The sequence below is a fragment of the Balaenoptera physalus genome, assembly GCF_965194825.1.
Source record: "Balaenoptera physalus genome assembly, chromosome: 10".
NCBI classification, from domain to species: Eukaryota; Metazoa; Chordata; class Mammalia; order Artiodactyla; family Balaenopteridae; genus Balaenoptera; species Balaenoptera physalus.
Window position 1 is genome coordinate 86,162,489 of NC_138889.1, and position 23,862 is coordinate 86,186,350.

At 35.3% G+C, this 23,862-nt stretch overlaps 1 protein-coding gene across 12 annotated transcripts in view; it reads right to left on the reverse strand.

The window, feature by feature from the left end:
* The window catches only part of DCDC1 (doublecortin domain containing 1), a 471,016-nt gene that overhangs the window by 150,878 nt on the left and 296,276 nt on the right, over window positions 1–23,862 (reverse strand). The window contains exon 20 of one of the 12 annotated variants that reach the window (XM_082476597.1): window positions 11,985–18,239. The exons of the other annotated variants lie outside the window; for them this stretch is intronic. Coding sequence (XP_082332723.1) covers window positions 18,209–18,239 — 31 coding nt within the window. The 3' untranslated portion in view covers window positions 11,985–18,208. Of the gene's footprint in view, window positions 1–11,984; window positions 18,240–23,862 lie in introns of those variants that run through there. 12 annotated transcript variants of the gene reach the window in all.

The following is a 23,862-nucleotide window of genomic DNA, read 5'->3' on the forward strand; positions in this document are numbered from 1 at the left end:
AAAACTGAATATTTCATTTGGCAGACTGCATATTCCTTTAAGACTGATCTTTTATCTCCTCACACCTAGCAGAGTAGCTGGCAAGTGACAAACATTTGTTGAACGTGCTTCAACTGAATGCTTGTTTATTCCTGTATTTATTCTGAACTTGAGAAAGGTAAAAGCTATTTACCATATTCTGTGTATGTCCTTAAATATAAGTTCACTATTAAATCACTGCTCTCTTTTCTCATTCCATATAATCCTAGTTCCTCTGACCATTACTTACAGAGATTATTATCAATAGTATCATCATTATCATCCTGAAAAAGCCATCGCCAAACCTTGATCCACCTATGTCTCAGTAAGAGATTCTATAAAAAGCAAATTATGGGAGTGTCTTCCCTACCTGTCCCCTGACCTAAACCATTCAAAACTATTAATACACAAATACAATGTACATGCTTTATGAACTGTTAGTAAAACAAGGACTATAAAATAAAATCAATATATATGATTTTAAAGAGCATGGTGTAGAATAGTTTAATAAAGAAATAACGGTAATAGGACTGGGGCCCTTGTACTCCTTAACCCTTAGTTGTTATAACTACCTTAAAATAATGGCTCCAAGGGTTTACTTTTTCTTTTGTTTGTTTCATTTTAGCAGAACTCGTTGTTCAGACAGCAATTTACTGAGTGTCTATTATGTTCCGGGCAGTAGTCTAACCATAAGAGTGAGGTACTACTATTATGATCATTATACAGATTTGAAAAACTGAGAGATAGAGGTAAGTTACTTGTCCAAGGTCATGTAAGAAGTAATTGTTGAGCAAGTATTTAGACTGAAGCACCTGACCATAGCATCTACCTTCTCAAGCATTACACTGCATTGCCTTTATAGGAGCTCAATATATAAAATGGAGCTGCTCTTGATAAAGTAGAGGGGTGGGAATGATTGCTTAGCCTCCCCTCCAGGCTCACATCCAGTGTCCCTGAATCCAGAGGCTCCAAAGGAACAAAGTTTGAAAACCTAAGTTCTAAGCCAGTTCCTATTAGTCCTCAGGTTTTAACACTCTGAGTTCAGAGCTGGATTCTACTCAGAGTGGAACCAGTGTTAAGGCAAATGGGTAGACTACCTGATAGGTGTATAACTGTCCACATGTGTGAGTATGCTGAAAGGGAACAGGAGCCAATTTGGTTTCAAAAATTTGGTGTTTCCAAGAGCCTCAAGTCTCTTATCCCTATGTTGACCCAGAACTTACCTTGCCAGATGTGCTCATCATCAACTTAACATTTATTTGTTTGTTTTCCCTCAGTGAACTACCACATCTTCATAATGAATGGAATTGGCTTGCATCTGAATATTACTTCCCTTTATCTTTAATTCTAATTTTAACTTCCTAGATGCTAATCCTTTCCCACCATTCATCATGGTTTTAAAGATGATTCAAGCAAGCATTAGTCTTTTATTTCATGTTTGTTAGAACAACAGAGAGCAGAAATAGAAATTTGATCTAGTTAATGAATGTAAATGCACACAGAATTAAGCATTTGGATATCTGGTGTGTATCTGTTAATTTTTTCCATTTTTTTTTTTAGCACCATACTTATTTTCTTGATTAATTACTGTATGTTTAAAATCAACTGAAAAATATGTATATATATTATATATATATATGATTCCTTAGTGTAATTTCAACTTTTTGTGCATGCTTCCATGTTTGGTAGTGCCTGCCAAATCCTTGAAAAATAGAACAAGGCTCAAGGAGAGTTTGGGATTATAATTTGTTTGGGATGTGAATGTTATGAAGATGAAGCCCTGATTCTCTGGGTCAACTGACAAGTAAAATACACTAGAGGTCAATTCTGAATTTCACAACAGATTTTTGCAAGAGGAAAGTATCCCAAAATTTTTTTGTTTGACCTGTTTCACTTCCTGGCCTCTCGGCAGGCTCATCACCTTTTGTGTCAATGTGTCTCTGTGGTTAATAGTGCTCTAGGCATGGAGCACGGTTGAAGACCCAAACAGTAAATTTGACTCAAATCCTATGCCCTAACCCCAGGGCAGCTCTCCTGGGGAATAATTCTATTGTTGGAAGTGCTTTCCTTTGGATATATCTAAAAAAAGGTCTCTCTTTTTACAGAAAAAAATGAAAGAATGGAAAGAAGGAAAGAAAGAATGTAGGAAGGAAAAGCAAGGTTAGAAGCTAAAAGTGAAAAAAAGTAAGACTTACAAAAGAAATATTTTTCATATGCCATAATGCCAATTTTTTCTTAACTTCAAATTTCATAATTTGAAAATGTTACTGTCAAATGTTGACATCCTCAACATTATAGTAAGTGCTTACTGTGGATATTTAGTTATGTGGTCATTAATACAAACATGATAAAATGCTAAATAAAAAGTTGTGTCCAGAATTATTATTTTAATTTATTCATCACTCATTAAACCCTTACTCTATGACAAGCAATGTGCACTCTAAGGTTATAGGCTACAGTGCTTAGTCTATAGAACTTTACACATTAGAGGATTTTTTTTTTAATTTCTGATTTGAAATGAAAAAGAAAAACAGACAAAGGAAAATGTATCAAAATTTTGTTTTAATGGGATCTGAAAAAGAATGATTTAAGCAGGGCTTTAAAATATAACAGGAGGTATGATGTTTTAAAAGGTGATATGCTAAGTTAGTCTGTTTCAGATCCTGACTCTCCCTCTTAGTAGTTCTTTGATCTTGTTCCACCCTCTGTCTCTCAGTCACCTGATTTTTAAAGTGGGGATAATCTTAATACCTAAATTCATATGGTACTAAATGTGAAATAGAGTCCTGGCCTGAGACATGGTAAGCACTTAATAAATTTTAGTATTGCTTTTAAAGAGACAGTGGGAAATGAGTCAAGAATTCTAGAAGAATAGCCTTTGAAAATTAAATAAGGTCCCTATAAAACCACACGAAATACAGAAATTATAAGAAATGATACAACAGTCACAAAGATAATGGGTATTATGCCATAGATTATTTACAGACGCTGACTATTTGCTCTTTTAAAAGAAATAACCAACAAATTAGTATTAATAATAAGCACTTAAAACAGTGACTGGTTCATCGTACTTGTTTTATAAATATTTGTTAAACTAATGAAACAAGACGATTTAGTCCCATGATTCCTGGGGGAAAAAGAACAAAGTGAGGTACTTACTTGTGTTTACTGAGGTGGCAAAAAGGAATACAATTAGTTGCATTTCAAACAAGGTTATGATCATAAAAACCCAACCCGAAAGCATGAAGACTAATAACAAACTAATAAAGAGAAAAATGTAATATTATCAGGTATCAAATAAAGATAAATCAAGCCATACCAATAATAAATTTCAGAAATACATTGAAAATAATGTTGGCTACTTGAAGAACGAGATATGGTTATGCAAAAAAATAGTCAAAACTAAATTTGATTTTAAAATTAAAATAAAAGGACTGTAAAAATAGACACAATAGAGCCTTATGTTTTGAGAAAAAACTGCAACTGAAAATTTGATAAATGTTACATATTTCCCTAAAATGAAAGTCATTTACCTCACCCGGTCATCCACCTGGCTAGGCCAAATTGTGTACATTTTTGTGTTTGTGCAATGGTTCTCAGACTTTGGCTTGTATTATCTGGAGGATACACACAGATTGCTGCCCTACTGCCACCCCAGATGTAGGGTGGGACCTGAGAACTCATTTCTAGCAGGTTCCCAAGAGACGATGATGCTGCTGGTCTGGGAATTACTACTATAGTGGAAAGAATAGATTTAGCTTCTGAAGCCTAAGGTTCAGATCACAGCTCTGCCAGTTACTGCGTGATCCTAGAACATCAAGAAAATTCTCTGGGCATCATTTTTCTCATAGGAAAAAAAAAGGGGAGAAATAATTGTGACCTCAAAGAATTTTTATGAGATTAATTAAGAAAACATACGGAAAGTGCCTAGCACTGAACTGGCACACAGAAGGAACTCATAAATTTCCTGAATTTATATGTGCTACTAATTTCAAACCTCATTTTAACTGATAACAATAAAAAGTCCATATATATTCTACTGAAAGACAAAAAGGAGTTTGTACCAATAAATTGCAATTATCTGTGAAATCATCAGTAATTAAGGGGTTAGCCCTTTAAGGCCTAGAACTGAAAGGTCTCGGTTCTAAAATACAAGGTAATCTCATAGTTGGCTTTATCAGTTAGTCATACTTCAGGAGAAAAATGAATAAACAAAACATGGGACAAATGAGAAAGCATACTAATCCCTGTTTTATCCCAGAGGTCAGACACTATACCAGGAAACAGCTGTGAGCTAAAAAAGATAGCTCAATAGCATCAAGAAATTGCAGCTCCTCTGGGGTTAATAGGGTGAAACACCAAGGCATTGTATGCATTCATGGGAATAGCAGAAAAGATCTCAATTATGCTTTGCTCAAGATATTTATAGTATGTTAAAGATCCTAAATGAAGCTATGCATTCTGATGCATGTCATAAATGCCAAATAAGCATAGCTAATCGAGAAAATTTGTAAGCATTTCATTTCAAAATACAGTTAAGGACTGAGAAATAATTAAGACTTCTCATTCAGAAGCATTATCATATAGCAATATTGCATTTAAAGTGCTTGGGAAACTTATGCTTATATTGTTAGTTTTAGTCATTAATTCATTCAACAGTATTTCTTGAGTTTGTCCTTTCTGTGTAGAGCAATGTTCCAGGCTCTGAGTATACAGGGGTGAAAAGATGGGACAGTCCTTGTCCTCAAGCAGCTTATATGTTTAAGTATTGAATATGAAACCAAGCAGAACCCTGGGGGCCCTCCCAAGTACAATACAAAGGTCCCTCCATGTCTCCTGCCTCTTGTTTGTAGAAAAGCTGAAGTCTCTCAGCCCTCACCTGAGTCATAAAAGAACAGGTTCAAGCAGTTAATGATTAGGTCAATAGAGCCACAGTCTTTCAGTATTTGATGCACATTCCTGAGTTGTTTTACAGATACTGTAACTGCCACCAGAGGGAAAAAGCTAACTGCATGATGACCAGACAGTAGCCATGACATAAGCTGCTCCATCTTGAGTAGTAGTAAATCTATGGCTAGCACAATTCCAAGAACTGGCCTCAAGAGAATAGGATTAACACTATTGCTTATAATAATCGATATCTTTTTGGGCATGAAAATAATTGTGCCTTGTTCTGTCCGTATATATAAGTGGGCAACTAAAATCGTCAACAAAGAGATGCTACAGACCCATGTTGACATCTTCCACTCTAAGAATACAGTGCCCTATGTCAGCATAAAGAAGTTATAGAAGACAGACCTTCACCCATGATCCCATAAAAATGGAATGATGTATGACAGTGGGGATTTGTAAGCAGCTGTTTGCAGGAAGCAGTTCTCTGTAGGAGGCCTTTTATTTTGTCACTTTAGCAAAGCTATATTTTAACTAACCTCTGGCCCAAGCACACCTTTCAAATCTTTTGACCACACAATGCCTCACCTAACATGTTGACTCTTTTCTTAGATTAAAGTAGAAATTAAGACTAAGTAATTAATGGCCAAAAGGCACATGAAAAGACATGCTCAACACTGTTAATTACTAGAGAAATGCAAACCAAAATGAAGTATCACCTCACACCAGTCAGAAAGGTCATCATTAAAAAGTCTACAAATAATAAATGCTGGAGAGGGTGTGGAGAAAAAGGAACCCTCCTATACTGTTGGTGGGAATGTAAATTGGTAGAGCCACTATGGAGAACAGTATGGAGGTTTCTTAAAAAATTAAAAATAGAGTTACCATATGATACGGCAATCCCACTCTTGGGCATATATCCAGACAAAACTATAACTCAAAAAGATACATGTACCCCAATGCAGCACTATTTACAATAGCCATGACATGAAAGCAACCTAAATATCCATTGACAGATGAATGGATAAAGAAGACGTAAACGGAATATTACGCAGCCACAAAAAAATGGAATAATGCCATTTGCGGCAACATGCATAGACCTAGAGGTTATCATATTAAGTGAAGTAAGTCAGAGAAAGACAAATATCATATGATACCACTATGTGGAATTAAAAAAAAAAAAGATACAAATTAACTTATTTACAAAAGAGAAATAGACTCACAGACATAGAAAACAAACTTATGGTTACCAAAGGGGATGGGGGGAGAAGAGGGATAAATTAGGAGTTTGGAATTAACATATACACATTACTATATATAAAACAGGTAAACAACAAGGACCTACTTTAGAGCACAGGGAACAATACTCAATATCTTGTAATAACCTATAATGGAAGAGAATCTGAAAGAGAATATATACATATGTATGTATAACTAAATCACTTTGCTGTACACTTAAAACTAACTCGACATTGTAAATTAACTATACTTCGATTAAAAAAAAAAGAACATAAAAAAGAAGTAATTAACAGATGACTACATCTTTTTCCCAGCTTCCCCTTCAGTAATCTCGAGAGCAGACTGTGTGAACAAGACAGCATCTAAAGAAAGATCACAAGGAGTGAACAAGCTTGCGTGCAATAGGAGATGGCAAAGAATCTGACCCCCTACCTCAAGGATCAATTGAGACTACTTCCCCCTTTTCCCTTTAAAAACTTTCATGGCCTAGCAGAATCTTCAGAGTTGGTTCTGCGACATGAGTCTGTCTTCTTCCCAGGTTGCCAGCCTCCTGAATAAAGCAAACTTTCCTTTTCCAACTAACACTTGTCTCTCCAGTATTGGCTTTCAAGCGGCGAGCAGCTGAACCTGAGTTCAGTAACAAACAGATCTATAAAAATATTTTCTGAATGGGAAAGACACTGCTATGGACATTCCTGCTTGAGCCATGCAGCATCCTTCACCGCCCTCTGGCAACCCACCTCTGCTCTCCTTCTTGGAACCAGCTCTCCCTTAGTCTCAGGTGGACGTGGTTCCAGTGAAGCTGACTCCACCACCAATGCCAGGGTTGGAACATGTGACCTGGGTCTAAGCCAATCAGCACATCTCAGTGATCCAGTCTGGAATGGAACCTGACATTACAGAGGTTTTGTTTATAATTTGAAGACTTTTGCTGGTACTTCTGGGAGATTCTGTGGCCCTGAAACCTGAGATCACTGACGGGCAGAAGCTGCTGACAGAAGTTTCTTCCTCATAAATCTGGAAGGCAGAACTGAGAAAAATGGAGTCTAATCGTGTCAGTGGAGCACCTAAGCTAACATTTCCCCTGGGCTTTTCTCAGATTTCATGCTTAAATCAGTTTTCACTGGGAATTTTATCATCTGTAACTGAGAGTCCAAATCAATGTAAACAGGCATTAGTTATATTGTTGAGTTCTCAAACTCTTGATGGTCAGTAAAATGGAAAGCCCCATTACAGTTATCATTACATGACATGCAAATTTTGCACTTTTTCCTCCCTTCCATCATAACCCAAGCCCTACTCTAAGTACTGTGTGCGATATTAAGAGTTGTGGCTGTTTGGACTAAACTGTTAAGACTGTTAGGTACGTAATTTTAAAAAAATTTTGAACACTCCATAAATGCTCTCTTCTGTTTTTTCCTTTCTATGCTAGTGTTGACCATGACAGGAATCCTACAGATAGAAGATAAATGAAAGAATGATCTAAACTAGTTCTTCACCTGGAAGCAGCAGTGTAGTTGGCAGAATTCTAAACATAGTCCCCAAAGATGTCCTGCCCTAATCCCTGGAACCTGTGAATATGAGATATCACTCCCTTGATTATGCTACATAATACAGCACAGCTGACTTTGAGGTCGGGAGATTAGCTGAGATATCACTCCCTTGATTATGCTACATAATACAGCACAGCTGACTTTGAGGTCGGGAGATTAGCTGGGTGAGCATCATCTATTCACAGGAGCCTCTTTAAAAGCAGACTTTTCTCCAGCTGGTGACAGAAGGAAAAGTCAGGTCACAAAGAGAATTTCACACGCCATTGCTAACTTTGCATATGGAATGGGTGCATGAGGAATTTGGCACTATCTAGGAGCTGAGAGTGGCCCCTTGGATGACAGCCAGCAAGGAAAGGGGAACCCAGTCTTGCAACCCCAAATAATTGAATTTGACCAACAACCTGGGGTGGTTTGAGAGCAGATTCTTCCCCAGTGCCTTCAGATAAGAGTCATTGGCCTTATGAAGCCCTAAGCAGAGAACCCAGCAAGTCCACTTGGACTTCTGACCTAGAAAACTGCAAGATGATAAATGGATGATGTCTTAAGATGTTTAGTTTGTGATATTTTGTTCCCCAGCGATAGATAACTAACACAGGCAGTTATTACTACAGTAGCATGTGATGCTGATGTTTTAAGACAATGATTACCCGATAATTTGGACTTTAATTATATAGTGAGAGAGATGTTAGATAGATATATATTTTTTAACCCTGGATTAATGAAATATGGCATCCCAGGAAATTACATAAGTATTTTACAAGACTTGTAATTATAATAATATGAGACTTATGTCTCACTAACACACACACACATTTTTCTACATGTATTTCCTATGAGTAAAATAGGTAAAAGAATTTAGGAATTTAGTTTTCACTCTTCCTAGTCAGAGAAGTTTCTGCTTGTCTGATCCACTTCTTATGAATGATATAAGGCAAAGTCTTCCCATCTCCCACAATTTTATTGAATTTGACCCTATTTTATTACTCTTACGGGGAAATGGACTTCCAATGTAAGTCTCTAAATAGCTTAGCTCAGAATTCTCCATTAGAAATATGCTAAACACCTCCATCTGCTGTTAGAACCAAGAACTCATTTTGTAGCGACTTTGAAGCTTGTTTTTTTTTTTTGTCCGTAGCTTGCTTTTTAAAAATGTTAATATGAACTACCATAAATTTACAGAAACACTTGGTGGCTAGTTCTAATGGTACATTTCTTTCAGAGGCTTCAGATAACTACTCTTATTTAAAAAGCAAACAAACAAAACAATCTTTCTTCTTACAAGTATTGAGCTAGCCTAGATCAGGAGCACAGGCAAGTAATTTTCTTTCTGAAGAGCTCTCCACCTACATGTAGTCTCTGTTCTTCCTAGCCCTGGATATTTCCACTTGGGAAAGGTTTGTTTTCTTTTTTAAACATTTCATTTTGAAGTAATTATAGATTCACAGGAAGTTGCAAAGAAATGTACAGAGAAGTACTGTAAACTCTTCCTCTAGTTTCTCTCAATAATAATATCTTTTACAACTATGTTACAGCATCAAAACCAAGCAATTGACATTGCTACTATCCACAGCTACTATTCAGATGTCACCAGTTATGCATATGTGTGTGTGTGCGTGTATGTGTATGTCTGTAGCTATAGGTAATTTTATCACATTTGTAGCCTTGTGTAACCAACATCACAGTCAAGATGGTCAACTGTACAATCACTACAAGACTCCCTTTATATCCACACCTATGCCCTCCCTCATCCTTAACTGCTGGCAACTGCAAATGTGTTCCGTATCTCTATAATTATGTTATTTCATGAATGTTACATAAATGGAATCACAAATTGTGTATCCTTTTGAGATCGGCTCTTTTCACTCTACATAATTTTCTTGAGGTTCATCCAAATTGCTGTTTGCATCAATAGTTCATTTCCTTTTATTGCTGAGTAGCATTCCATGTTTAACCATTCATAAGAAAAGATCTTTTTTATGTTTCAGTATGAAGCACTCACTACCTGATGGTCTCAGTCATATTCAGGGAATAAGTGCATCTTGGTAGCCACATATGATGTGCATCAAATAAACACTTTTCCCAACTTATCTCTGAGCACTGGAAAAGTTTTCAACTGTCAAGTTTTCACAGTGGCAAGGACATGAGTTCAATTATGCAGAGCCAGATTCACTTAAAAGGAAAACACTAAAAACTTTCCAAATTAAGATTCCTATTAACCTTAAAGAATTCACCGGCCTCACTAAGAAAGAAAAATGTTGATATCTGTGAAAATAAGGGTACAAGAAGAGAAAAATAATTTCTGGTTACTCTGGGAGAACTTATACCTGCTGGAAAATTGTGAACCACCTCATGATGAAAGCTTTCTGATAGATATTTGAGCTCACTTAAATAGGAATTAGAACCATCCTAGGTTTCTAATAAAATGGGCTACATATAAAAAGACCCACTCTCAAGTCAACAGACCTGGATGGAAATTTTCTCAAGAAAAAGCTTTGCGTTGTTGAGCAAAGCTCAACACATCGTTATTACGGGAGCCATCACTTCATAAGTAAAAAGGAATCGTACTGTTTCCCCTCATGAAGTCCCTTGCCTTTAATTTCAAACGAAACAAACCCCAACTATCCTCCTAGTCAGGACTCCTTTCCATAATTCTGCCAAACACCCGGCCCTATGCTCTTTCTTCAACTCATGACATTTGTGAGGTGGCACTTCTCATGTACAGCTGTGGGAAAATTCTATTTGAGATTCTTTTTTTATTTTATTATTATTTTTTAACATCTTTATTGGAGTATAATTGCTTTATATTGTTGTATTAGTGTCTGCTGTATAACAAGGTGAATCAGCTCTACATATACTTATCCCCTCCCTCTTTCATTCCCCTCCCACCTTCCCTAGCCCACCCCTCTAGGTGGTCACAAAGCACCGAGCTCATCTCACTGTACTATGCGGCTGCTTCCCACTAGTTATCTATTTTACATTTGGTAGTGTATATATGTCCATGCCACTCTCTCACTTTATCCCAGCTTACCCTTCCCTCTCCCCGTGTCCTCAAGTCCACTCTCTACATCTGCGTCTTTATTCCTGTCCTGCCCCTAGGTTCTTCAGAACCTTTTTTTTTTTTTTAGATTCCATATATATGTGTTAGCATACGGCATTTGTTTTTCTCTTTCTGACTTACTTCACTCTGTATGACAGATTCTAGGTCCATCCACCTCACTACAAATAACTCAATTTTGTTTCTTTTCTTTTGTGGCTGAGTAATATTCCATTGTATGTATGTGCCACATCTTCTTTATCCATTCATCTGTCGATGGACACTTAGGTTGCTTCCATGTCCTGGCTATTGTAAATAGTGCTACAATGAACATTGTGGTACATGACTCCTTTTGAATTATGGTTTTCTCAGGGTATATGCCCAGTAGTGGGATTGCTGGGTCATATGGTAGTCCTATTTTTAGTTTTTTAAGGAATCTCCATACTGTTCTCCATAGTGGCTGTATCAATTTACATTCCCATCAACAGTGCAAGAGGGTTCCCTTTTCTCCACACCCTCTCCAGCATTTATTGTTTATAGATTTTTTGATGATGGCCATTCTGACTGGTGTGAGGTGCTAGTTGAGATTCTTATTATGAACAACTACATTATGTTCCAAGTTTCTATCTGTTGTTTACTGTCATTTTGTTTATAAGGGCAAAAACCTGGAAACATCTTAAAGTCCTATAATCTGGCACTGGTTACACAAATTTAGATCTCACTAAAGAATGATAATATAGGCATACATTTAATTGTGGAAAGATGTTTACAGAACATATTAAAGTCTGTTATTGTATTGTCATCGTCAAACACAAAAAATTAGCATATCCTCATTTTTGTAAATGTAACTATAACAATAACAACAAAATATAAACAAAAGAAAGACATTAAAAAATGTATTTTTTAGTTTCCTAATTACGTATTTTTCAGTTTCCTATTTTCTATTTGTTTTTTTCCAAAAGTTTAATGATAAACATGAGTAATAAAAAACAATAAGAGTCATAAAGTTTTAATCTTTTTGCCTTGTCTCTCCAACCACATTTCAATTTTCTTGACAGTAGGCCATCATACTCACTTATTTCCTCCTACTTGGTGATATAGGAAATTTGATATACCCAATTCCTTTTGTCCACAAAGGCTAAAAACACATTTTTATAGCATGACTATAGTTTATCACCACTAATTTATTCCATTGTGAATATACATATTTAAAATATGCATACTCCTTCAGGTCTGAGGGATATTTTTTAAAAGACTTATTCAAATACTATATAGTATAATTCTCTACATCCAATGAGAATTCAAAAACTACTTTTTGAACAACATTAAAAATATAGCATTGCAGAGCTTCTCCCCAGTAAGATTTCAGAATTTTTAAAGGCAGGAATTGCTTTGCATCCTTGTGATATTTTACACTTAATATTAATATCAATACTAATAATAGCACATTATTATCAACATAAAAGCTACCATTTACTGAGTATTTACTGTGAGCCAGGAATTGGGTTAAACTTTTTTTTTTTAATTTATGTTTTAAAAAACAAAAAAAGTTGTAAGATAGCATATGTCATAGTTTAGCTAACTCTGTAGTCCAATTTTGAAACATGAAAACTAAGGATGGCTTGTGTTTGCAGAAAGAAAATAAAATGCTGTTAGAAAGTACAAATTCAGGCCCCTTATTTGATCAGCTAAATTATAAACTTTATAAAATAGAAAATAAAAATAGTAACAATAAACCTCATGATCAATAAAATTTCCACAACCATAGTCAGATTTTCACTAGTGACTTGGCAGGGAAATGCTTCATGATACGTCATGAAAATCATGGACTGTTTGTATATATTTTTATATTCTTAGTGTCTAACAAGTTTGGGGGCAGAAAAAAAGGTGCTTAAATGAATGTTCAAAGGTTGAATAAATACATTCTGGACAAGAATCAAAGGTGTCTGTTACAGTGCAATTGATAAACTTGAAATATTGGAAACTGCCTAACTGTTCAATAACAGCGGAATGATTGAGTAAATTATGGTAATATTTTAGCCATAAAAACCAAATGGAAAATTTATAACTTAAAAAAGTACAATAACAGACATTAAGAACTCAATGTATGGATTTAGCAACAGATTAGAAAAAGTTGACGAGAGAATTAATAAACCAAGAGACAGGTCAAAAGAAAATATCTACACTAAAGCACAAGGAGACAAAAAGTGAAAAATACAAAATGAAGCATAAGAGACATAGGATTTACAGTTTTTTAAAAAGTTCTAATATACATGTCATTAGTATTCCTTCAGAGAAGAGACAGAAAAAATGCAGCTGAAACAATATTTGAAGAAATAACTGCAGAGAATTTTCCAATTGATAAAACACAGTAAGCCACTGATTCGAGTCCTAAAATTCCCAAGTATTATAAACACAAAATAAGAATAACACCAAAAAACTACTAAGGAAAATCATAGCAAAAACCAAATATACAAAGATAAAACCTTAAAGTCAGCCAGAGGAAGACAACGTATTGCCTTCAAAGGAGCAATGAGATTGATATATGACTTCTCAATTGGAAAAAAAAAAAAAAAAAAAGGAAGCCAAAGACAATAGAATGATATCTTCAATGTGTTGTGAAAAAAAAAGTTGACAACCTAGAATTTCACACCCAGTAAAAATACCAATATGAAAATATGGAAGTGACAGATAGATATTTTAAGACAAATAAAAATGGAAAGAATTTATAACCAGCAGACCCACACCTAAGGAGATATTAAAGGATGTTCTTTAAAGAGAAGGAAAATGATTCCTGATGGAAGTCCAGAGATACAGAAAGAAATAAAGATGAAAAGGAAGAGTAAAATGTGGCTAAGTCTAAATAAATATTGATTAAGAAAATAATAATTATGGTTTTTTATAGAGTTTGAAACACATATAGAATTAAAACATACACCAGTATCCGGTCAGAAAATATATAAATGGAGTTTAGAAAGAGTTCTAAGGTCTTTGTATTGTCTGAGAAGTGGTAAAAACACTAATTTATATTAGATGTTGATAAGTCAAGAAAACATGTATAATCTCTAGAACAACCAGTAAAAGAATAGTAAAGAAAGTATAACTACCAAGATAATTGGGAGGAAGGGAATAAAATAAGGAAAGAACTCAATAAATCCAAGAAAAGGCAAAAATAAAAGAGAAAACAGAATATAGAATAGATGGAACACATAGAAATCAAATAGTAATATGTTAGATTTAAATCCCAAAATATCAGTAGTTATGTTATAGGTAAATGCACTAAATACTTCAATTAAAAGACACAGATTGTTATACTGCAATAAAAAACCAATATGCTTTCAATATAAAGATAAAATCTGAAAATTAAAGCATACAATAATATATCAAGCAAACACTGACCAAAAAACTGGGGTCATTATATTTAATTTGAGACAAAACCAAAATAAACTTTAAGTTAAGAAAAAGAAGGAATTACGAGGGATAAAGAGGAACATTCCATAATAACATAAGGTTTAACTCATCAAAAAGATATAACAATTCTAAAATTCCATGCACTTAATAAATAGCCTCAAATTATAGAAAGTAAAAATTCATAAAACTAATAGAAAGAGAAATAGACAAATCCACAATTATAGTAGGAGACTTTAACCATATTTCTCTAAAATATCAGTAAGTACATCCAAGAATTGAAAACGCATTTATCAAACTTGACCTAATAGATAGAACACTGTGCCCCCAAATTGCAGAATACATATTCTTTGTAAATACATATGGATCACTTAAAAAAACTGTCCAAATATTGGGTAGTCCATAAAGCAAATCTCAACAAATGTCAAAGCTGAAATCATACCAAAAATGTTCTTCAACCACAGTGAAATTAATCTAGAAGTCAATAATACACATACCAACCAGAAATGTTTCATATATTTGGACATTAAGAAATATACTTCCAAAATTCATGGATCAAAAATTATAACAAAATGGAAAAGATAACAAAAATATAACATTAAAATTGGTGGAATGAAGCTAAAGCCATGCTTAGAGGTAAATTTATATCCTTAAAAGTATATATCAGAAAAGAAGAAAGGCTGAAAACCATCAGTGAAAATAGGCCTTGCAGAGGGTAGGATTTTAGGTAGGAAAAATGAGATAAGGGCATCTTGGTCAAGCAAACCAGCATGAGGCAAATACAGTCATCCTGGGCCTGGATAAATACAAGGGAGGTTCTGTGACAAGAAAACAGTGCGGTGCATCTGACAGTTGATGCTCTGTAGGGAGCTTAACTTAGTAGGGAACTGGTAAAGGCTGAAGAATTGTGAGTCTGTGAGTGAGATGTTCAGTCATACTTCAAAAGCATATCACCAGGGAGGAGTGTTCAGGCTGAACTACTTTCTCCCTATAATATACTCATCACCGTCCCTTTATTGTAGTCATTTGTTTAATATCTCTCTTCTCTGTTAGACTCTGTAGGGGAAGTTCTGTGAGGTGAGAAAGTGTACCTGTATTTTCAGTATTGTATGCCCCGTGCCTAGGATAGTGCTTGGAATATAGAAAATGCTCAATAAGTATCTGTACATTAATAAAGGATGAAAGAAAAGAGTGATGTAGAAATCAGTTAGAAAAACCATTGTAATAGGCTCAGTTTTGGACTGACACATGTGTAGGTCCTAGGGCTATGGTCATCCAGCAGACAGTGAGGGTCTTAAAATGTATATATGAATGCTCAGACTAGCTCCCTCTCTCTTTTCTTATTTCCATTAATCACACTACTTCATTCATGCATTCATTCAGTCATCCATTCAACAGCCTTTTATTGATTATCTACTATGTACCAGATATGTTCTGGCTCTGGAGGTACAGATGTGAATAAAAAAAAGTTCCTGCTGAAATGGAGTTTACATTCTAATGGGACAACTCAGACAGTAAATAAATATGTATAGGGCAGGCAGTAAAAATGCCTTGAAGAAAAATAAAGCAGGGAAAGAGAGTGACAAGAGTGTAAGCATGCTTGGCAAGTCTGAAAGAAGCCAGGCTGGCTGGAGCAGAGGAAGGGAGGGGAGAATGGTGTTCAGGGAGATGCCATGGGCCTTGTGAAGTAGGACCATGTAGCATATAGTAAAGACTTTGCTCTCCTCTAAAGGAAATAAAAAGCCATTGGCCTATTTGGAGCTGAGGACTTCCATGATATGACTTATTAATATGAAGGTGTCCCTCTGGCCATTGCGTGGAGAATGGATTGTAGGGGGACAAGGGTAGAAGGAGACAGACAAGTTAGGAAGCTAACCTATGGGTTACTTTGACTGCTTGAACTCTGTTCTCATCCAATTCCATATACTGTAAGCTAATAATACCTCCACCACCCGTCTCCTCCTTGACCATCCACATTACTCAAATTTAGAACTTTGTTACCTACTAGTTTCACTATGATAATACTAGACAGACATTCTAGTTTGGGGGCTATGAGTTTGAAGAATGTAGGAGCAGAGTTTCCTATTCATACCTTGAATAGCTTTATAGGCAATATTGAATAAAACAGGAAGATAAGTAGAACATTTTTTTAAATGGAAATTAAGCAGCATAATTGAAGGTTTGGGTACCTCACGGCAGTGAGAACAAAAATTAATCATAAAATGCTTATTTGAAAGCCTTTGATAATTTCTGAATTAATACACATTTATGGATATAAACCTAATCCTTTGGAATGCTTGATTTTGACTTTGTTTCAAAAAAAGCAGGTGCAATTAGATTATTTGTTCACTTTAATTCACAGAGAACATGTGGGAATTAATTTTTACATATACCAAAATGCAAACAGGTAACAATATCAGCCAAAATCAGGCTATTAACTTTTCTAATTAAAAAAAAAGTATTATAAGCATACCTCTGCATCTCTGGAACACACAATAATTTCATGTTCTTAAATGCAACACCATACTCTTATATATAGTATAAAAGAGCTAAAGGCTAATGCTTAAAGCTGAGCATTTCAACAGTGAGGAACAGTAATGTAACCTAATATGAGATTTTTATTCCTGGGAAGCTTAGCTGGATTTAGTGAATATCAAAGGCAATTACTATATTTACATTTGCCTTTATTGGTAAGAGTTCTAGAAATAAGAATTTGAGTGTGGCAATTTAAACAGTCCCCTTTCCTTAAGAAGACAGAGTTTGCTATTATCAAAAGCGATTCGCGCATTCACTGTCTCTACAAAAATTGTGTTGATATGTGATAAACAACATTAGAAGAATGTTCTAATCAAATAAGATGGTTACAGATTACCATCAACTATATGCAAAACTACACAAATGATTTAATAGAGTAATAAATTGTATGCTATTGACTACTCAAGAAAATCAGAATATGACTTTCAATTTTTAATTATTTTTACAAATTATAATTATATAGACATGATCATTATTTGTCTGCTTAAAGAATTTCTCATTACTATTAATTTACCTTTCTCTGAAAAGCAGAAGACTAGTTCTGTTAGCTAGCACATCTCAAACCTGTTACTAAGAGGGAAAAACCCTGAATGCGGTAAAAAGCATGTCACTTCTTTCAAGCTTTATTTCTTCTATTCTATCAAGGGAAAAAAAAGCCTTAAAAAAGCTGACCAATGCAGTATAGTATGGATTTATATTCTATTGGAAGGGTAAATATAATAAAGTGAGTACCAAATGCTCAGGGTTTATTCCATGCCGATTGCAGCCAGACTTAATTATAGTAGAAGGATGGATTTTATAGCAGTTGTAAAAATGTAGATAGGCTTTAAAACTGATTCAGGAATTACATTTTATAGATGAAGCTTTGATTTTAATTTAAACAATTCTCTTAGGGTATAATAAACATTATTCAGAATGTTCTGCTTTCGTTATGATTGAGATAGTAGTGATACTTTAGGAAACCCTGGGACAGAAACACCTGTTTCTTATCAAATTACTTTTCCTAATGATTATAATAATTTTATGCACTAGATTAACTTTAAAATGTAAATATTACAATATTTTAAAGTTTAAATTATTTGAAACATCTTAAAAGTAGCAGTGGAATATGTGCACCAATTATGGCATATTCTTACCGATTTTAGTCTAAGTACTCCTATAAAGCATCTACATTAAAAATGTTTTTCATAACATATGTTGATTTTTGTCCTATTGCAAACATAATATTCAATTATTAAAATTTTAAAAATAAACAATAAATAAAAATTTTAAACTCAATAACAACTGTTAATGTTTTGATATATTTCCTTCAGGTGACCTGCCCATCTGGTTAATTATCTGTTCTTCTTTACCTTTTTCTATATAAAGCTACAAAACTACTAAACATATTTTATTACTTGCTTTTTTATTAGTATCAAAACTCATGAGACATTAAAGTACATTTTTAATGAAAAAAATCAAAGAACTTTTAAATACATGTTCTCTTTGGAAAGAGTGAAGTACATGCCAAGTTGAGTCATGACGAGAAATGTCAATATGATCCGTGGCAGCTGCTTGCTTCCCTGGGAAGGAAGGGGCTGGTTAGGAGTACAGTAGCTAGCAAACCCCTCAGCGCTCCACAAAGTCACTAGTGGGAAAAGAACAAAGGCCTTTCCAATGCAACTAACACAGATGTGCCCAAAGGCAAACTGTCAGAAACAGTTAAGATGACAGCTACTCACAGTTCATTATTTCCTTCTCACAGGTCACTGGGTGACAAGCTGGGTCATTGTGCTTTGTCGGCTGTCCCAGTCCTTCCCCACCCCCTATTCAATTTAAATAAGGGTAAAGCGCTCCATCGGATAAACTAATGTAAACAAACACATTCCAGGCACTTAAAGATGCCAGAATATGGCATTTATTTTTTTTCGGACCAAACTTAGATTTAAATGTACACACAACTCACTTTATCCAAGTAAGAAGAGAACCACATTTCTTCATCTCACTGATAGAGGAAGCAAAAACATTTTACGCAAACAAAAACTATAACTTGTCATGTGCTAAGAATCCTACATGAAAGACCTAACACATTAAAAGATTTTCCTTTCTCTTCAATGGAAAAAAGAATTTCTCCACATTAAAAACAAAAAAAAAGATAAACAATTAGATGCTTTCTACAAGTGTTTGCAATATATTAAATGAAATGATTCTGTAGATGACCTGGTTTGTGGTGATTGTTGTAGGGTTTTTTTAAGGATATAATTCAAAATAATACACCAATCAAAATGGCAATAGCTTAATCAAATCTTTTATGATGTAATACACATAAAATTTTAGTAATGACTTAATATGGCTACTCAATATGATGACATTCTGTTATGAAATTAATACAATAAAAACTACTAGGAACGAGGACTAAAACAGTGGTTAAGAGCATTGTCTATAGATGCAAGTGGATATGGGTTCAAATCCCATCTCCCCTACTAACTAGCTGTATGACTGGACACATCTTGAAACCACTCTGAGCCTCAGTGGCCACATCTTTATGGATTATAAGAGCATTCCACCATCAGGTTATCATGACAATAAGTAAATCGATCTATCACATCATTACAAGAATAAGTAAGTACTTAGAATAGCAGTTGGCATATGGTAAGCATTCAACAAATGACAGCTATTACCTGGCACCAAATTTAGTCTATACAAAGCTGAACTGAACCACCATTCAAGGTGTGAAATACCTTGGTTAATCATGACAACTTATATTCATATTATTAGAAAGAGGATTTTAAAAATCTCAAATCCAATCAAGTGCAAGCCTCTAAATCAGTAAATCTAGACTACTGAATTCACTAAGAAATCAGGGGTTCACAGTCTCCCTTAATATTTTCTACCTCTTTAGTCATCACTGAAAGCTGCATATATTGATTTATATTTTATCATTCCCTTTCTAAACTGTTCCACCTTATTTAAAGATTCCTTTCTAAGATATCCAGTCAAAATAATAGGCCCCATTTGAAAGGCTAAAGATCTGGAATAATCATTAAGACAAGAACATGAATGGTCAGGCAGAACAATACAGAGGCGAAGAATAACACTTAAGGTGCAGATAGGCCTGCCTTAAATTACTAGCTGGAAGGCCTTAGCCAAGTAACTTAATCTCTCTGTGCCTAAATTTCCTTATCAGTAATACAGAGATTAATACCTCTGTTTTACATACTGTAAAAGGAGCAGGACACTATGGGGCCTTCCTGTGACAGACCCCTCACCCCACATCCTCTTGCTTCATTTCTTCTCTGAAGTACCTAGATAATAGTATCTGATGCACATTTCCTGAGTTGTTTTTTGTTTTGCAGATGCTAAAACCCCCACCAAATGGAAGAAATTAACTTCCTGATGACCATGAGCATGTAGCTCCCAGACCTACTGAAGCCTGAGGATTGATAATATGACACAGCCCTGTTACCTCACCATCAACCAATCAGAGAACTGTGCACAAGCTGATCACATACCCTGCAACTCTCCTCCCTTACCTGGCCTTTAAAAATGTTTTCCTGAAACCCATTGGGTGTTTTGAGCACTAGCTGCCCTGGACTCCTTGCTTGGTGCCCTGCAATAAATACTGCATTTTCCTTCACCACAACCTGGTGTCAGTAGATTGGCTTTACTGCATGCAGGCAAGTGGACCCAGTTTCTCACAGGTTATTGGAAAATAATGCACATAAAGCACTTAAGCAAAGTCAGTATACGTTATTAATAATCAAATGTTATCTTTCCTTTTCACTTGTTACCTGCCAGTAGCTACCTATCTCTGTGTCTTTCCCCAAATTTGGCTACTTCTGATTCTCTACTTCCTTGGCTACTTCTAAAGAAGTACATACATTTATATCTTCATATCTTTTTATTCAATTATATATTCTTTTTTTCAGACTATATGCTCATTAATGTTTTCCCTGGTATTCTAAAATTCTATTTCTTTTTCCAGTTTTCACAACTCATATCATGTCACATTATTTCTTTATTTCTTGCAGTGATTTTATTCTATATTTCATAAAATCATCATTAATAAAAGCAAGACAATGTGAAGCCCTCTTTTAAAGCTGTGATAATATAATGCACTGATTCTCTTATATTTGGAAAGCACACAAACCTAACAAGACAACCTAAGGTTCAAAGTAGTCAATATGTCAAGTTCGGTACCATGTTCTAATTTTGTCCAACAACTTCTTCCAAAATGGGAGGAAAGTAATTGCTCTAAGTACTAACTCTTTACTCAAAATAACTTTGTTAAGGAACAGAAAGAGAAGAAGAGGAACTGAAATTACACCTATTGTGGTAAATTGTGTGGGTGGAGAGAACGCAGATAAATCCCTGTGGCTTTAAGAGAAAAAAAGAAGGCTGGAAAAGTTGCTGTAGCCTGAGACACAAACCCTGAGGAACCCTCACTAAGAAAAGGGCCCTGGGAAATTTCTTATTAAATAAAATCCAAAATATATTTCCCAGTCAATTTCTATTGACTAAAAATCACAAATCAATACAACCCCCATTAACAACTCTTTTCTACCCCTACTTGTTTTCAGAACATTTTCACAACTCTACCTATTGAGTGCTTACTACATTCCTGAAATTTAAAGACATTTAATTCTAACAACTCAAACAGTATTGTGGTATGTTAACTGATATTAACAGCTTTGTTTGTCTTGGGTTTTTTGGCCTCACATTTCCTAATACTATATTCTTTTCTCCAAAGTTCCATCATCAGATTACACTGCTTCAGGGAAGATAACAGAATACATTAGAAAAATCTCTAAACTACCCAAAGCCCTCAACCCTCAAAAAAATAGATAAATAAATAAAAATAAACATTAAAAAAATTTCAATACCGTATGCTAACACCTATATATGGAATATAAAAAAAAAAAGGTTCTGAAGAACCTAGGGGCAGGACAGGAATAAAGACGCAGACGTAGAGAATGGACTTAAGGACACGGGGAGGGGGGAGGGTAAGCTGGGACGAAGTGAGAGAGTGGTATGGACATACATATACTGCCAAATGTAAAACAGATAGCTAGTGGGAAGCAGCTGCATCGCACAGGGAGATCAGCTCGGTGCTTTGTGACCACCTAGAGGGGTGGGATGGGGAGGGTGGGAGGGAGATGCAAGAGGGAGGAGATACGGGGATATATGTATACATATAGCTGATTCACTTTGTTATAAAGCAGAAACTAACACACCATTGTAAAGCAATTATACTCCAATAAAGATGTTAAAAAAAAAAAAAAAAAAGAAGCCCTACCAAGGGGACCGCCAGCCTCTGCTCTTCTCCGAGCTTGCCCTGTGTCCACGACACTCAGTGGGGAGGGCAGGGTGCCGGCCTGGGGCTCTGAGAGGCCCTGTCCAGCCCAGAGAGTGTAGGGGAAGGGGATGACACATCACAGGACACCTGCCCGCAGAAGGACTTTCCTCCTGAATCATTTCACTTGCAAAACACAGGCAAATGTCCAACTCCCACCCTCTAGGCCTGGACTTTGGCCCAGGTCCCTGGAATGGGAGTGCCACCTGAGGGCAGAGTTGGCTGCATCCTTCCAGGTACAGAGGAGCACACACCCCGTGGCCAACCGTCCCTGCTCCGCCACCCAAAAAAAAAAAAAAAAAATTCCAGTCTGGGCAAGTCATAGGGATGTAAATGAATTATCACTGGGGTTCCTGCACAGTGACCCACCAGCGCCAGCATGCGACAAACACAAAAGCCCCATATAGATTTCAGAAATTTGAGAGCAGGAGGAAACTGTACCTCCCTGAACAGAACCCTGGAAAACGACAAGCCCCCAGCATGCTCTCAAGAAGGAGAGAGTACAAATGGCTGCCGAGTGAGCCTAGAGAGATAGGTCAACAATGACCTCATGAAACCGTATTTGAGTTCCTCAGCTACCCCAGTGTTTTACATGAAAACTTCAAAGATTGCTCCCAAGGGACTTATATTCTAGTGACCTGGCCTGGCTGCATAGCTGCGGCCTTGTGATTGTGTTGCGGAGCATCAGAGAGTTGAGAACCTTATGTACGACTGAAAAACAAGTATTGGGGGGGTGGAAGATTGGAACTCTGGTTTTCATACAGGTCCAGGACACCCCCGTACTATAATACAGTAAGATACTAAATTTGTTGTTTTGTTTCTGCCCTATCTTACTCAAAACAACAAAATCGAAGGATTTAAGGGATAAATAATTTAGAGAGACAATAAATTGAAGAGTCACTTTTGTTATTAGGGAAAAAATATTCCCCTCCTATCAAAATCTGAAGCAGGAATATGTAATTTAAGAATATAAGATAGCTTTTAATTGAAATAAAAAGTTATATTGTACACTTTAAACTTACACAATGTTATATGCCAACTATATCTCAATAAAGATGAAAAAAACTTTTAAAAAAAGAAATTTAGAGCTTTTTTTCTCTTTTTTCATGCAATTGACATTTTTATGTACCATTAGAATATTTAAACTTAGGAATTATCTTGAACTTTACTGAGTATGATAGGAACTGTATTACTCCTTTAAGAGTACTTCAATCAATAATTAATTTCAAACAATTGTATATTAAAATTACAGTTTATAAAGTCACTTTGTGATTTACAACACCAAGCCCAACAAAATAATAATAAGAATAAACTTTAGTTTTCCAGTTAAATAAAGAGGATCAGAGAAATAATTTCCATTTTCCAACCAAGGATGATCTTCAGTTGGTTAGCAAAATCATTGATGTTAGTTTTATTCCAGTAATGTAACTATGTCAATTTGTTAAATTATCACTACTTAAGACCATCTACTGTGCACGTATCCCCAGGTCTAAACATAATATCCTCCTCGTGGAACATAGAAAGGATTGTCCATGAGTGTGCCCTTCTTTAAGACCTTTTGGTATTCTCACAATTAGATATATGCTCAGTACTACCTTACCCTAATTATGTTATTCCAGAATATTTTAGTGAGATCCCAAGATAGCAACCCTTCCTAAGTATACTTATAAACAATACTGTACATCAATCTTTAATGAAATACACATAAATGTCACCTCTCTTCATCAAATGTGACCCGAAAACTACTGTGCTTGAAAGCCAAAGGGCTTTTGAGATATTTCAATAATCTTCAAGAAATCAATCTTACGTGAAACTGAAGGAAAACATCGAATGTCATTGAGCAATAAAGCTCC